The sequence below is a fragment of the Apis dorsata genome, unplaced genomic scaffold (genome assembly GCF_000469605.1).
Source record: "Apis dorsata unplaced genomic scaffold, Apis dorsata 1.3 scaffold_59, whole genome shotgun sequence".
In the NCBI taxonomy this organism is placed as follows: domain Eukaryota; kingdom Metazoa; phylum Arthropoda; class Insecta; order Hymenoptera; family Apidae; genus Apis; species Apis dorsata.
The window spans coordinates 231891-247374 of record NW_006263359.1 but is presented as its reverse complement, the minus strand read 5'-3'; the positions used below and the strand labels follow the sequence as shown (position 1 = coordinate 247374).

General features: G+C 39.7%; 1 protein-coding gene across 7 annotated transcripts in view; it reads left to right on the top strand.

Moving 5' to 3' along the window:
- Positions 1-15484, top strand: part of LOC102677037 (protein outspread) — a 194650-nt gene that overhangs the window by 55897 nt on the left and 123269 nt on the right. For all 7 annotated transcript variants that reach the window (XM_031515246.1, XM_031515250.1, XM_031515252.1 and 4 more), the window contains exon 2: positions 551-631. In XM_031515246.1, coding sequence (XP_031371106.1) covers positions 551-631 — 81 coding nt within the window. The remainder of the gene's footprint in view (positions 1-550; positions 632-15484) is intronic.

Here is a 15484-nt window from a genome sequence, read left to right as displayed (position 1 = left end):
TGGATATCGCGACGAAAGTGGATAAATTAGCGAGTTGACGAGGGCAGATNATATATATATATATATGAAAGGAACAAAGTGAATAGGGTTTTTATTATCGTCTCTCTTCTTTTGTTTTATTTTAACGCTCGCTCGCTCGATCTGATATTACGGATAATCGTATTTCTCTCGTGTTGCCGGTGTATAGTGTATATTTCTCCTACGTGTCCGCCTACGATTCCAGGCGACGAGAAACTGGGTAGAAAGTGTTTGTACCCGATAGAAATAATAATAACGACGTCGGAAGTTCGATGCAACGTGACGAAACGTGACTCCTTTCGGATTCGTTTCGATCTCTAGATACAAACCGATATCGCTCTGATATCTTACGATCTTCAAAGGGAAGGGAACCGATTTTTTCGAGTCGAAAAAAAAAGAAAAAAAATATCCATATCCGGTAAAAGTCACGTTTCAGAAACGTCTGTCTATCCACGATTAATCAACGGCTTTAATCCTTTCGCGAAACAAGGATCGAGTAACTAACCGCCAATCATTGCTTATTGTGTTCCAGGCAACGAGAAAGATTTCAAAATGCGGATACCTGTTCGTCGCCCCGGGCTGGGACTTCTCCAATCCGCTGAATCGCACGAAGGTAAGAAAAATCTTGGGCCCAATTGAAAATCTTTATCCTCGGGCCGTTTCATCACCGGCGGTTGATATATATGTATACGGTTGGTTATAACGCATTTAAAGGTTTAAAGGCCGCGGAAGCGACGGTGAAACGATCGAACGGCGGCGGGGATCGGAAATAGTCCGCGTCTGGGCCATCGATCACTTCCGTCCCGATACCTCGGGCCACGAGCTACGCGTTATCGACAGTCTATGATCGCGAGATCGTGTTACAAGATCGATCGAACCGCACAATTTTCTCATTATCGAGAAAGCGAGGATAACCGTACCGATCTTCCCCTCCCCCCGACGCGCTGAAACGATCGATACAATTTTTATTTTCTCTTCCCCCTTCTTTTCCTCTCCCATCGATTCGTTTTGTTATACCGTCAAACTATGGAGGAATTGCGAAAAATGAAACGTAGATCCGATTTTAAAAAAGATTTAAAAAAGAAATTAATAGAAGTTAATATTGCAAAGCATCGTTTTTTAATTCTTTTCTCCAGTGTTGGACAATATATAGATTCTCTGTTTTAATTTCGCGGGCAAATTTCCTCTCAAAGTGCTGAAATAATCGATACAATTTTTATTTTCCCTTCCTTCTTCTTTTTTCCTCCCATTGATCCGTTTCTCTTTGTTATACCGTTAAACTATGGAGGAATCGCGAAAAATGAAACGTAGATCCGATTTTCTTTCTTTCTTTTTCTTTTTTTTGTTTTGATGCAGAAAAAAAATTAATGGAAGTTAATATTGCAAAGCATCGTTTTTTGATTCTTTCTTCCAGTGTTGGACAGTATATAGATTTTCTGTTTTAATTTCGCGGGCAAATTTCCTCTCAAAGTGCTGAAATAATCGATACAATTTTTATTTTCCCTTCCCCCTTCTTTTCCCCTTCCATCTATTCGTTTTGTTATACCGTCAAACTATGGAGGAATTGCGAAAAATGAAACGTAAATCCGATTTTAAAAAATTAAAAAAAAAATTAATAGAAATTAATATTGCAAAGCATCATTTTAACTCTTTCCTCCAGTGTTGGACAGTATATAGATTCTCTGTTTTAATTTCGCGGGCAAATTTCTTCTCAAAGTGCTGAAACGATGGATACAATTTTATTTTCTCTTTTCTTTTCCTTTTCTATCGATTTCCCTTCGTTATACCGTCGAACTAGGGAGGAATCGCGAAGAGAAGTTAGTGGAAGTTAATATTGCAAAGTATCGTTTTTCTTTTTTATAAATGTCAATAGTCGAAATCGTTTCACGTTGATCGTCCAAGAATACGCAACAACTGTTGTATTGGACTCCAGTATACAGATTCTCTCTCTTAATTTCGCGAGCAAACTTCTCTCCAAATGTTTCTCTCTCTCTCTCAACCCGTTGAAACGATCGACAAGATTTTATTTCCTCTTTCTCTTCCCCCTCCACCAACGCCAATTTCGCTCTACGAAACAAGCCTTTCGTTTCAACTTGGTCCACAAACTTCGTCCTCTCGACACGTTCGAAACGATCGATTCAATTTTATTATCCCCACTAATGCCCGACTTCGTTCTACGAAACACGCCTTTCGATTCAATTTCATCCACGAGTCTCTCTCTCTCTCCCTCTCTCCCCGTCAGATCTTCTTCTTTCAACAACTCTGAAACGATCGATATAATTTTATCTTCCCTCCTTCTATCGAGCAGCACAACAATTTCGCCCCGAGACGAAACACGTCTTTCGTTTCAATTTCGTCCAATTTCAACTTCTTCTTCGCAGATCTTCTTCCTTCGAACAAGTTCGAAACACGATGATACATTTTTATCTCTCCCCCTCCCTCCCGAACATATCGATTTCCACCTCTACGGAAACACGTCTCTCGTTTCAATCTCTCGTCCATCGAGCGCAATACCCCTTCTTTTCCCCAGTTTTGCAGTGAACTTCTTGCACCGACCGTCGTCTACGTGACTGCGAATTGTAAACAGTCGGATCGATCCGCTTTTTCTCTCTCTCTCTCTCTCTCTCTCTTCTTTTCCTCCCCGGTTTTGTATTTACGATCGAGCACCACGGATCGATTCCTTTCTAAACTTTCTCCCGCGATCCTTGAACGCTTACGTACGATCGAATTTTTAGCCCCGTCCCAGGATCGATAAGACGGGACGACACCACCCGATTTCTGCGCCGTCTTCTGCTTTACTCGAGTCTCGAGGACGAATGGCCTCCTCGAGAGTCCTTCGTCGAGATCTATCGTTTATCATTTGTGTTACATTAATTTCTGTTATCTCCACGGAAGATTCCTCTTTTCCGCGAGTTTGTCGGTCGATTGGCTTTAAGAGAGAAATCGGTGTCCTCGAAATACGTAGATGGAGATATCGTATTGGTTGTCGAGCTACTGCTTCGCTTGTGCAAATTGAAAGTTAATAACTCTTTTCGTTCGTTCGATTTTACATACTTTTTACGTTTGTCCTCGCTTGATCCTCGGTTAAGTTTTTAACACCTTTTTCAACACCTCGATAGATATTGCAAATTTATTTATTTTATTATTATTATTATTATTATTTATTATATTATTATTTATTTTATTAATTTTATCAATCAATATTAATCGTATCCACGAAGTAAGTGGAATTGAGATATTTCTAATTCCTTTTTTTTTTATTTGAAACAAACACGTTTGATCACGTAGCGAGGTTTAATATTTTTCGAGTCGAGTTTTCATTGAATCCGAGCGACCGGTTGTTCGGAAACAATTTCCTGATCGAGCCGTCATCACGAGGGAAGAGTTATCGCGCAGCTCGAATCGATTAGAAGCGCGTATATTGTTATTATAGTACACGCTTCGAGATTCGATCGGCGGCGTTGATTCGATGCGTGAAGAGCGAGTTTAAACGATCGATTATCGAATCGAGGGGACTCGAGATTGTCGAAGAAAGAGTAGTACGAGTAGAAAGCGGTTTCATGGACGGCCGTGTTTGGCCTCGATCAACACACTCTCCCTTGATTTCCTATGACAGCTGTCACTGCTCTTTTTTTCCTCTCTCTCTCTCTCTCTCTTCCTTTCCTTTTTCCCGCGAATAATGGAGAGAGATTCCTCTTCCGGTTCGGATGATGCTGGTCGAGGAACGCCTCGAAGAAGGCGCTTTTCAACAAGGAAACGAGAAAGGAGAGGAGAGGGAGAGTATAATATTTATTACGATTGTGGAAAAGTGGATACCTTGATCCCGGTGTCGTTTCCATTATGACGGATGACTCGTCGTTTATTGTTTCTATCTTATGCAACGCTTGGGAGTTGTGTAAATCTACGAATGGAGTTCAAAGGAAGGAAGGAAGGTTTTTTTTTTCCTTCTTATTTTACGAGAAGAAGAATGGTGTATGCAAGAAGTTTCAAACATCTGTTAGGAGTTGGGAGAAGATGATATATCGAAGAATACGGAAAGGATAATAGATAATGTTCCGCCGCTATTTATTATCGCCTTGCTTATAACATTTGCAATAACGATGAAGCAAAGAGTGTAAATAAAAGATATACGCGGGATCGAATTAAGGAAATGTGTTTGTGGAAGAATAAAAAATTTTTCTTTCCTCATCGAGGAAGAAAGGGAGTAGGAAGACTAAACAATGGGGACAAAGTGCGTCGAGAGAGTTACAAAATAGATAAGAATAAGTTTGCATAACCGCGAGAAAAAAATCACCCCGATTCGAATTTATCTCTTACGTCACTAAACGGCCGTATATCATCCCGAAACGCAGAAAGAGAGAGAGATATTAAATTCCAACGGTTTAGAGCCCTATCCATTCCGTAAATTACTCTCATTAAACGCCAGCTATAGCGAAAAGGATATACGCCACGTGTATGATATAATAACTCTCCCCTGATTTATCTCGAATTCAGACGTCGTTTCGTTCTAATCGAATGTAAAAAAAAAAGCCTCCAATTATTTCTCCAAACTGGCGCCTTCAAACCGCCACGAATGAAAAATTTGAAAAGAAACGTGTATCTAATTTCGATCAAATTCAAATACGAGAGATTTTTCAATTCTCTCGTAAAAAGAATAATCGAGGGAGGGACGAAAGAAAAATAAGAATTTCTAAGAAATTATATCGATATTTGAGGAAGACTAATCGATACGTTGTTTTGGAAAACATTTTTCTTTTTTTTCGAAAATATTAATATCATTTCAAAAAGACACGTGTCTTTCTTTATTATATACTATCATATATTCTTTTCGAGAAACTAGCCAACTAACTAACTAACTAACTAACTCTCGTATAAATTTCATTCGAAATCAGTGTGCGCGCGTGCGTGTGGTTTTGTATACATTGGCTTGTTAGGCAGGGGATCGTTAGAAGGGCGGGATAAACGAGCGGCGAGACGAGACGAGACAAGAAGAACCCGGAAGCCTGGGAATCGGCCCCGAGTCGTATTGTCGTATCCGACCGGTTGGAAACTATCGTCGAAATTACATCGAGCGGGACGCGAGCCTGTAAATCTCGTTCGTTTCACCGCGAGACGTCGGAGAAAGTGAATAATTAGAAGGCGCCTTAAGGCTTTAAAGGCCTTTAAAGAGTTGAACGACGAAACGGTGCGTAACAGGCCGCCAATCCTCTCCTCGGCATCGACTCCTTAATTAAGTGGATCTTGTTTATTCACGTTAATTCCGTCACGTAGATTTTTCACCCCTTTATCCCTTAAAAGGATAAATAATATCGATTGAATCGAACGGTTTATCGTCGATGAACGATATATTTCGAAATTCGTAGGCAGTGAATTAGGAATTTCAGAGGATTTTTTAAAAGTTTCGATCGATTTGAGAAAACACGTTGCGCGCGTGTCGTAATCGAGCAAACGAATATTGCAAAGATGGCCTCGTCGTAGTAAGATAAAAGATTTCATCGATAAGGCAATATTTTCCATTACGATTAAAAAGAGTCACGATTTCTCGATCTTTCAAAATCGTTTTCGAGGCTTCTGAACTTCTCTTCCGTGTTTTCCTTATATATTTATCGAATGCGTGTATAGGATATATATTTGGTTAAAAATTAAGCTTGAAAATTTGTCGATACTTTTTCAAAAAAGAAAAAATATTCAACTTGCTTTCGTACGTATAGAATAACTTCCTATTAATTATCCATTCACGATATATTACATACAAGATAGTAAAAAACGTATGCAATACTCGACAAATTTTTCAAACTCGAAAACAAGGTTTTAAATGAGAAAATTATACAACTTTTTTTTTACATATATACATAACATCCGCTCATGACGTCTACACGATAAATATCTAAATTTAATCTTCCTTCGAAGGTCTTCGATGAAAGAATCCTATTGTACTTATTTTTTCCACATTTTTCTAAATTCGATAACTCTTCCAACTCTTCGATTTAAAAAAAACATCGATCTTTTTCCTAAATACATCCTCCTCCTTCTCAACTTCCTTCCCGTATCACTGCACACGAAAGAAGCGTTGAAACGATCGTTCGATTTAGTTGCATAACAATAATGACACAGCGTGCGCGTCGAAATACCTGCTAAATCAGCATGTCGACGATGTTGCGTATCGTATCGATCCCCCTCCTCGACACCGGCCGATGTTTGTCAACCGATTCTCTTCCCCTCCCGGCGATCGTTAAATAACAAGCGTAATCGGGATATCGTGCTCCTGTTTTCTTTTTGGGAACACGTCGCGTTACCAAGTGTACCGTCGTTTTATTACACAATGGTATGCATGCACACACGAGTGTACACGCGCGGCGTGGTTTATTGCGTAACCGACATATCTCATTGTTAGCTCTCGAGAGTCTTTTGTAGCCGAGGAAACGCGCGGAGTCGTTATCAGGTGAAGAAAGAAAACGAAACGCTTTCCTTTTGTCGGCTGACCTCATCCCACGCGAGCTGCTACACACGCGTTATACATTTATACTGCCATAACTGAATTTATTGCTTATCAAACCGATCTCTCTCTCTCTCTCTTCTCCGTTCAATAACCGATTGTTTGCCCTTTGATCACGCGCCGATTGTTCTACGCAGCCGTTATTAAAACCGTTTGGAAGCTTGAAATACGATCGATATTTTTTTTGAAAATTCAGAAATTCTACGATTCTGCTCCATTTTCGTTTCGAAATTTTTTTTTTTCTTCTTTCTTTGTTTTTTACGTTACGATGTAAAATGAGGGGGGAAGGGGATTGGAACTCGAAGTTTACGCTTATACACGTACGAAGCAAAATGATTGAAATTTAATCCTGACCTCGATCGAAACTTGGAAAAAGAAAAAAACTGCATTTTGCTGAATACGTGGAAAAAGAGGGTCGTTTAAACTCGATTTCGATACGATTCAACTTTGATCGTGAGGTGGATATGTATTGCGCGAATAATATTCGAGATTAAAAGTGGAGTTGTTGCGTCGCGTGAGATTGTAGGCTCGATCTGGATAAGTCTGAATGCAGTTGGACTTGCGGCAAATTGGCCACGGTATTTAGGTCGCGTCGAGTCTGACCCGTGCCGTCTTTAACTACTTAAAATTTACATTATGATTAATTCTTTGCCGAGGCACGTTTGACGTTTTGCCTCGGCTGATGCATATTCAACATCTTTCTTCCCAGGATTATCGGTGTTCGAGAAACGAAAAACGGAAAAAGAAAGAGAAAAATTTAGCACGTGACTCACACTCGTAGATACGAATTTTACATTATGAACCACTCTCGTGCCTCGGTATACAATATTCTTAATCTAATTCTAAGAATAAATTTCGTAAACTTTTTTTTTTTTACGAATAAAAATTCGAAGAATCTTCAATTCTCCAAAACGACCCGATTTGAGATCCCCAGTAACACGGGGAGACGAGCAAAGTCGGATCTAAATCAAGCCTAGAACCGTTTCGGTTCAGGCTATTTCCAATCTAGGTTAGTCGCTTGCCTCTCGTTAAACTCACACGTCGAATCCTTTCTTTTCTCCATTGTTGTATTTCGCTCCACCACTTACATCCATTCTTCGAATTATTAAACAATCGGCGAATCAAAGCCCCTAATTTTAATTAGCCAATTTTTTAATTCGTTTAATTCGTTTCTGTCCTCTGAATCGACAACTCGATATTTTCCCGGAGAAGGTTTTTGCGCGAGAAGAAATCGGCACACTCTAATGAACCTGCGCAATGCGCGAAAAAAAAAAGAAAGAAAAGAAAAAAGAAAGAAAAAAAAAAAAAAAAAAAAAAAAAAAAAAAAAAAAAAAAAAAAAAAAAAAAAAAAAAAGAAAAAAATCGAGGCCGAGCGTAAAATTCCTCGAGTAACGTTAATTTGCATCATAATGGACGACCGCCTCGTGTCTCCTTTAAGATCGTAACCGGTATTTCTCTCTCTCTCTCTCTTATTCCTATTCTTCTTCCGATCGGTTCGTCTCCTTTCGATCTTTAGATTTTTTTCCTTCTTTCCCATCTTTTTTCCTTTCTTTCTCTCTTCTTCTTCCCCTTTTTTTTCTCTTTTTCGAGGAAACGACGACAAGTGGCACGTCCCTAATGGTACGCTTTCACTGGCTGAAAACTGGGAGCCACAATGAAGGCACGACGCGCGGCTACGTGGGTAATCATATTAATTTGTAGAAAATCCGGAGCATCGGTTATCCGTGTCGTGGAAGTTTCGTTTTCTTTTTTTTTTTTTTTTTTTTTTTTCCCCGATTCGAGGACATTGTCTCCTTCGACAGCTAGGTTAACGATCGGTTTCTGCCTCGTTAATTTTAATATAAGTTTGTCATCGAAACATTATAACGGCGTTAATATTTTGGCTTTGGTGTAGGAGGAAGGAATAATTCATCGATTATTCTCATTAACTCTTAGCAAGATATTCGATAAGAACGGAGAATTGGAGCATTGGAAAGAACTCGGTATATCGATGAAAATAGAATTCTATTCGTATTATTTTTTCAAGATTGTGTCGCGCGGTTGTTGATCACACGCTCGTCCAAGTTACGTAATCAGACATGATGTGTACGTATGTAAAGAACCACTGTGAAATTGCAACGATCTCTGTATCGCTCTCGCTCTCTTGAAAAATGACGCATAATTATTATATTTTTTTTTTCTTATTTTCCTTTTAACGCAATTTCTGCGCGACTCTTTTACGTAACCAACGCCTCTAATGCAATGCAAATATGATACATTTAGATTCCAGAGATAAATACGCGATGAGATAAAAAAATGTAGCCTCTCCTGTAATTTGCGCCGATCGTTTTATTTCAATTAAAGAAGCATCGAGCTCTATTAATTAATACGATCGATAAAATTTTCACGCCATTATATTTTATCATCGAAACCTTCGTATCTCGTTAATCGTTTCATTATTTATCCAACAATCTTTTTCTTATTCGCGCAGGATTAAAAAATATGCTCGTTTGTTCGTTTACGACGAACCTCGAATATTTCACGAGAGACAGAGAGAGAGAGAAAGAGAGAGAGATTTAAAATTACGAATAATCCACGAACGATGCTGTAAAGAAAAAGAAACGACTGCCATAAACGTTGCTCTTTCGTACAGCCTTTTTCCAAAATTGTAAGCCCTCCCCTCTCCTCCTCAAAAAAAATATCCTTTTCTCTCTCTCTCTCTCTCCATCATCGCGAAATCGCTCGCATCACGCGAAATCGTGCCGTAATTCCACGGGAGATTATTCCAATAATCCGTGAAGGACGGATCATTGGACGGGCGATCATTGGGCCGCGTGGCCCTCCCTCCTCCCCCAACCTCCGCTATCGAAACGACTTTACGAGATTTTAATTGAACAATATTGAATGAAGACAAGTCATCGAAGGGTCTTTTCGCGAGTTCTTGTTAAACATTCCATCCTGTTGGATGGAACTCGTGCACGTTTGCTCGCGCGAGGATTTAACGAGCGTATTCCTGCCGTAACGAGCGAACGTTGGTTCACGAGCGCGGGACATCGTTGTACAGTCCGGAATATAAAGATCATCCGGTGGATGAATTCTCCCCCTGCGAAGAGAATTGATTTTGGAAGAAGGGGAAATTTCGATTATCGTTCGATTTTTATTTTTTTTTAATATGTGTTATTAACCAACGGATGTCAAAAACGTGTTTTTTTTGGATAAGATATAACGAATTTCGAAATTTCTTAGGGATTTCATAACGTCGTTTCGTTCATTTCTTTTTTTTCATCAACGTACAATTCGAATTCAAAAGAAATATTTCGAATAAAATTGTATAAGAGAGAATTAATATTTTAATAATGTTAATGAATCAGGAGATTCTTATATTCGCATTATGGCGAATCTTTCTCACTAACGAGAGTGGGGGAGAGGAAAGAATCTTGGGAAAATAAGATCCTCTCTATCTCGAAACTTTTTTGATTAACTTTGGCGCACGATCTTACAGCATCGACTGTACCACGCGGCTTAAGGCCCACATGCAGCAAAATGCATTTGCTTATGGCTCGCTCACGTACGCCCGTATAAAACGGCGCATTATTCGCGAGTTATGCCCCGTACGCACGTCGCTGCTTCCTTCCTTCCTTCCTTCCTTCTTTTTTTCTTTTTCTTTCATCCTTCTCTCCACCCTTTGTGCGCTGCCTCTTAAAGCCCGAAGGCGGCCCTTCCTGCACGCGTCGTCCTCCTCTCCTCCTCCTCCTCCTCCTCCTCCTTTTTTTCCCCTCTCCCGTATTTTTTTTTATATCTTGGCGTTCCTCGTCGTCGCCTCGGCGCCCGGGAGGGAACGCGCGACACGTGCAAATGCGGCTCAACGCCACGGCTCCACCTACGCGCTCCACCTAATCGATGCGTTCATTGTTCGCGCACGGTGGTGGGCTTGTTTGCTTTGACGAAAGACCGATTAGTCGAAGGAGTCGGTGGAAATTACGCCCGTTTGGAATTTCGCGTTTGCGACACTCGAGAAAGGAATCGAACGGGAGTTGAAATTTTTCTTTTTCTCTGAGAGAGAGAGAGAGAGAGAGATTCTCTGATCTCCTTGGGTATGTTCGGATGAAAGATCGAAGGAGGAAGAATCAATGGTGGAAATTACGTTTGGAATTGCGAGTTTGAGAGGAGGGGATATCGCGAGAAAGCGATCGAAGCTTGAATGCCGATGTAATAAATATCGGTGAAGTTTCCTTTTTTCTTCGAAAGGAGAGAAAAATTCTCTAATCGTTATTTGTTCCATTATGTAAGCTCGATTGAGTATCGCTCGGTTGAAAACGTCGATTAATCGAAGGAAGAGCCGTAAGAGATTTATGTTTCTTTGGAATTGGCGAGTTTGCGACACTCGAGGGGAAAGGATTTCTCGTTTACAAAGTATCGAACCAACGTTGTTCCACGTGTGAAGTTTCCCCTTTGACGGGACGGGAGAAAGCTAATCTAATCGTTTCTTTGTTGCATTGTTTATCTTTCGATCGTTTATCGTGTTGCTGGAAATCTTGGAGGATTTATAGCAACGTTTTCCGACGAACAAAATTCCACCACGTGTATATACGTTCATCTCATTTATTTTCTCCATCACGATTGATTCTTCACCAGATCTTGCAATCAGAATTTTCCTCTCAACGTATCCAAGGGAAAATCTAACCCGTTTTCAATCTAAATCTCTCCTCTCTTTTAACGAGTCGCCACTCCTCCATTTTGCTCCACTGTTTATCCATCATTTTCTCTTCGTAGATATACCTTCTTCTTTCTCCCTAGAGAAACTAGTAAACTTTTCGAGTTTGACGAGTGGCGACGTATCGAGAAAATTACCAGACAAGGATCGAAATTCGTGGCCACGAAGTCGAAGCAAATCGTTTGTGGAATTCAAAGTAGAATGGAATTTCGTAGAGTGGCAAAAGTTGGAGGAAGGCGTTGTTAGGGTCAAACGAGTGAAACAAAGGTGGTGCTCGTGCCAAGCTAATTATCGATAAGGCAATCAATCTTTGCCGCCAATCCAGAGAGAAAGCAGATCCAATTGGGCCTGGTTATTTGTATTTATCCAGTTGTTGTTTCTCCTTTATCAAGTGTGATCGTTTTTCCGTGAAAATTTGTGAATTTTGGATGTCGTAACGAAACAAGGAGCTATTGCTACTATTTTTATGCAAATTTTTTTTAAATATTTGCGATAAAATAAACGGAGTTTAAAAAGTTTAGATTTTTCTCGTTGAATGCATATCTCGGAAGCTATTCAATTTGACACGTGACTCACTCCGTGAATTAATGTAATGCATTTTTGATAAAGGAAAAATTACCAACTACTTTTTATCTATACGAATAATATTTATAATAATTTTAAAATTAACGGATATCGTAAAGGGGAAAATTCGAAAATTGGATAGATTCGAGGAATTATTCTTCTCTACCTTTTCGTAGTAGATTTTATCCGAGTTTCATGGAAATAATCGAGATAATCGGTGAGGACTTCGGTTCATTGTCTCCTTGTAACTCGATATTTTCACATCGTGGGGTATAGAGCACGCAGGGTTTCAGGTAAACGACTGCCACGAGCGGTTCACGACATTGTTTTATCCAATCAGTGAAGAACGAAGGGAATTTTAGCTTTGTGTACCATTTTGTATCGATATTTCTACTAGAACAGAATCTCTATATTATCAAAATCATTGATTTTAAAATTTGGCGGTTCTTCCTCCTCCAAAAATGGCCGCCTACGATGTACCCAATCGGCGCGTATATACGAATTTGAAAAAAAGAAAGAAAAGACGAGTTAAAAATTATCTTAACTCATAATTCGACTGCATTCAATTTTACAAATTGAATTTCGTATCGAATTTCAAAACTCTTCCCTATATATATCTAATCTTTTAACTCTATAAACGCTCTATTATGGCAGCGGCGCAAAAAACTAAATTTAGACCGATCCACTTTTCTTCCAACGTATTAAAATCGAACGATAATAGGTTCGTAATGGTTGGTCGGATGGAAACATAAACCGACTTGATTTACGAACCATACAACGGAGAAACTCTCGCGTTCCATTGTCTGAAAAAAGCGCGGGGGGAGGAGGAGGAGGACGAGGAGGAGAAGCGCGAAAGAAATTGAACTATAATCGGGGAGATTTATATCTATTATATCGTGCAGCCTGGCACTACCATACAAACATCATCCGATAATTACAAAATATCGGAATAATTCTCGCCGATAATTGTTCCCTCGAAGCGTGTTTTACGAGAGGCGCGATTTTATGGGTACGTTGAAATGGATCGATACGTTTATATATATATGGGTATCATTTTAATACGCGACAACGATCCACTTCTCGCGTAGTTCTTGTATGGCGGACGTCACGATTTTTTTCTTTTTATCGATTCTCTCCTATCGAAATTAAATTTTAAGACGCGACGTTGATCGTTTATTAAGGGTTCGAATACTCTTATTTGTGAATATTATACACATATTTGAAAAGAAAGGAGAAATGATATTTCTTGGATGGAAATGAATCGAGATTTTCACTCCAAATTTCGATTTCACGATGGTGAAAACGCAACTTTTCCCGCCTTTTTTTAATATATATATTCGATGAAACGATGAAAGGCAAGATTATCTATCGGACAATGATCCCGGGAAAGTGAAAATGCCGAGCTTGGGCCCTTGTTCGAGCCAATTACGGGGACTTTATTCATCTGCACGGCTTCGTCATGCCACGGCTCGTGGACGATGGGATTACTCGAATCCACTGCCATTCACCATCCCCTCCCCTCCTTCTCGAACGTATTATTTCCACCGGGAGATCGGGGATATTTCGTTGTGCAACTTTGTTAATTAAAGGAGAACCGTGGATTGGAAGGAGGGATCCCTCGAGTCCATTGACAAAACGTCTTCCATTTGACGGAGTTGGAATTTTTCGTTCGATCGATTGAAAGTGTATCTTATATCCGAGTTTATCGATTATATTTTTTTATACGATGTTTCATTTATTTTGCAATTTCGTTTGATTTCGGTATCGATAAATTAGATTCGATTAGACATATCTAACGTTTACAAATTAAATCCAAATTATATCGTGTTGTAATTAAATTTGAGAATATAATATGTAGAAACAATGAACACGAATCTTCGATAAATAATTCGAGAAATTATTTTAGAAATCGTCATAAATTCTACGAATTAACGTAACTCCATCGTGTTTTCTAAATTTCTAATTACTTTAATTATCCCATTTTCTCGCGATCCTCTTACGCACGAAAGGTGTTAAGCGCAGGTGGACAGCGGGCATATTTCGTGTCTCTCGTTAAGCTCTCGAAGACACGCTCTGTTTCCACGGGATCCCCCCCTTTTTGCGCGAGAGAGAACAGGCGCGCTTAAAGTGGCGCTATTTGGCCACGGCAAAATGGCCACAATGTTGCTGGAACACGAGTATATCACGGTCGTGACTTCATCGTCTGGTACCTCCTATTGTTCTACGAATAGACTCTCTCTAAGGCCTATCTCTTCTCCTTTCGGCTTTTCCTTCGTCCCACCTTTCACCTTTCAAACGCTGAATCAAGAAAAACACGTGTTCTTCCCATTGATTAAAATTTGAGGAATTACTTCGTTTCGATTCGAAGAAGAAGAGATTCGATTCCGAAGAAGAGAAATCTGCGTTTTCCCGTTTATAGAGGGAATTTTAACGAAAATTGTTAATGCTTGAAACACGGATGGACGTATAATAATAATAATTTTTTCGAATTTATTCCTCGACAAATCGATATTTTTTTTTTTTTTTCTTTCGATGAAAATAACGAAGAAGAAACGTGTGACTTTTGAAAAACGATTCAATTAGAAATAAAAGGATAGATTTATGGATCATCGATCGAAGTTGGAGGGAACAACTCCTGTGTACTCGAGTATGTACGCGTATGAAATATCGCGACACGCGAGCCCTGCCAGCTACCTACACATCTAGAGGAAAGAAGATCGAATCTGATCTGCGTAATTCGATCGTGAAAGGAAAAGAGAGATAGGAATCGGCACAGTGTGAACTCCGCGACATTTTATCGCGGTACTGGTTCCTCGTCGAAACTTTTTCGAAAGATTCCAAAGATCCCAAATTTTTCCAAACACTGTATCCTCGAGCACGGAATCGAAAAATCGAGACGTGAAAAAAATTTCATTATATCTCTTCCATCCACGAGACGACTCATTCTCATGCCTCCCTCGACCTTTCCAGAAGCGCAGGGAGAGGGAGAGGCAGAGGAAATTGCACGAGTTGCATTAGCAGAATTCGCAGAAAACGAATGCGAAGTGGAACTCGAAGAGGAAGATTAAATCGAGCATCAGGTAGAAATTTCATCGCGCAATCGAAGTACGTGGCGGCAACGGCGGCTGCGTTCGGATTTCTGTGGCACGGGTGACCGGCAAAAACCTTCTTCGTTAATACGACACGATGCCTTCGGTCTCCGGGACTCGGTGACTAGTTCGATCGGTAATTCGAGACGGAGAAGTGGCAAGAAGACCCGGAAGAGCGCCGCAGAAGAAAACCCTCGTAACAGGGGATCGCGGTGAATGGCGTACGTTCCGATGTTATCTGTTTGTTGGATCGCCTCGAACACGCGAACCGTTTCCAGAAAATCCGAAATTCTCCTCGGATTCGTCCTTCTTGGATGGAGATTCGTATCGTTCGAAGTGGATTTGATCGAGTCGAATTGTATTTCTATTACATTTTTTATTTGTATTTATGTGAGAAGTTTTCTGGAAGATTGTTATTAAATTTGGGAAATCAGTCATAATTGTTCGAAGTATATTTGATCGAATTGTATATCGAATTTTATATTTTTTATTTGGATTGTATTTATGCGAGAAGTTTTCTGGAAGATTGTTAAATTTGGGAAATCAGTCATAATTGTTCGAAGTCATATTTGAGTCGAATTGTATTTCGAATGTTATATTTTTGGATTGTATTTATATGAGAAA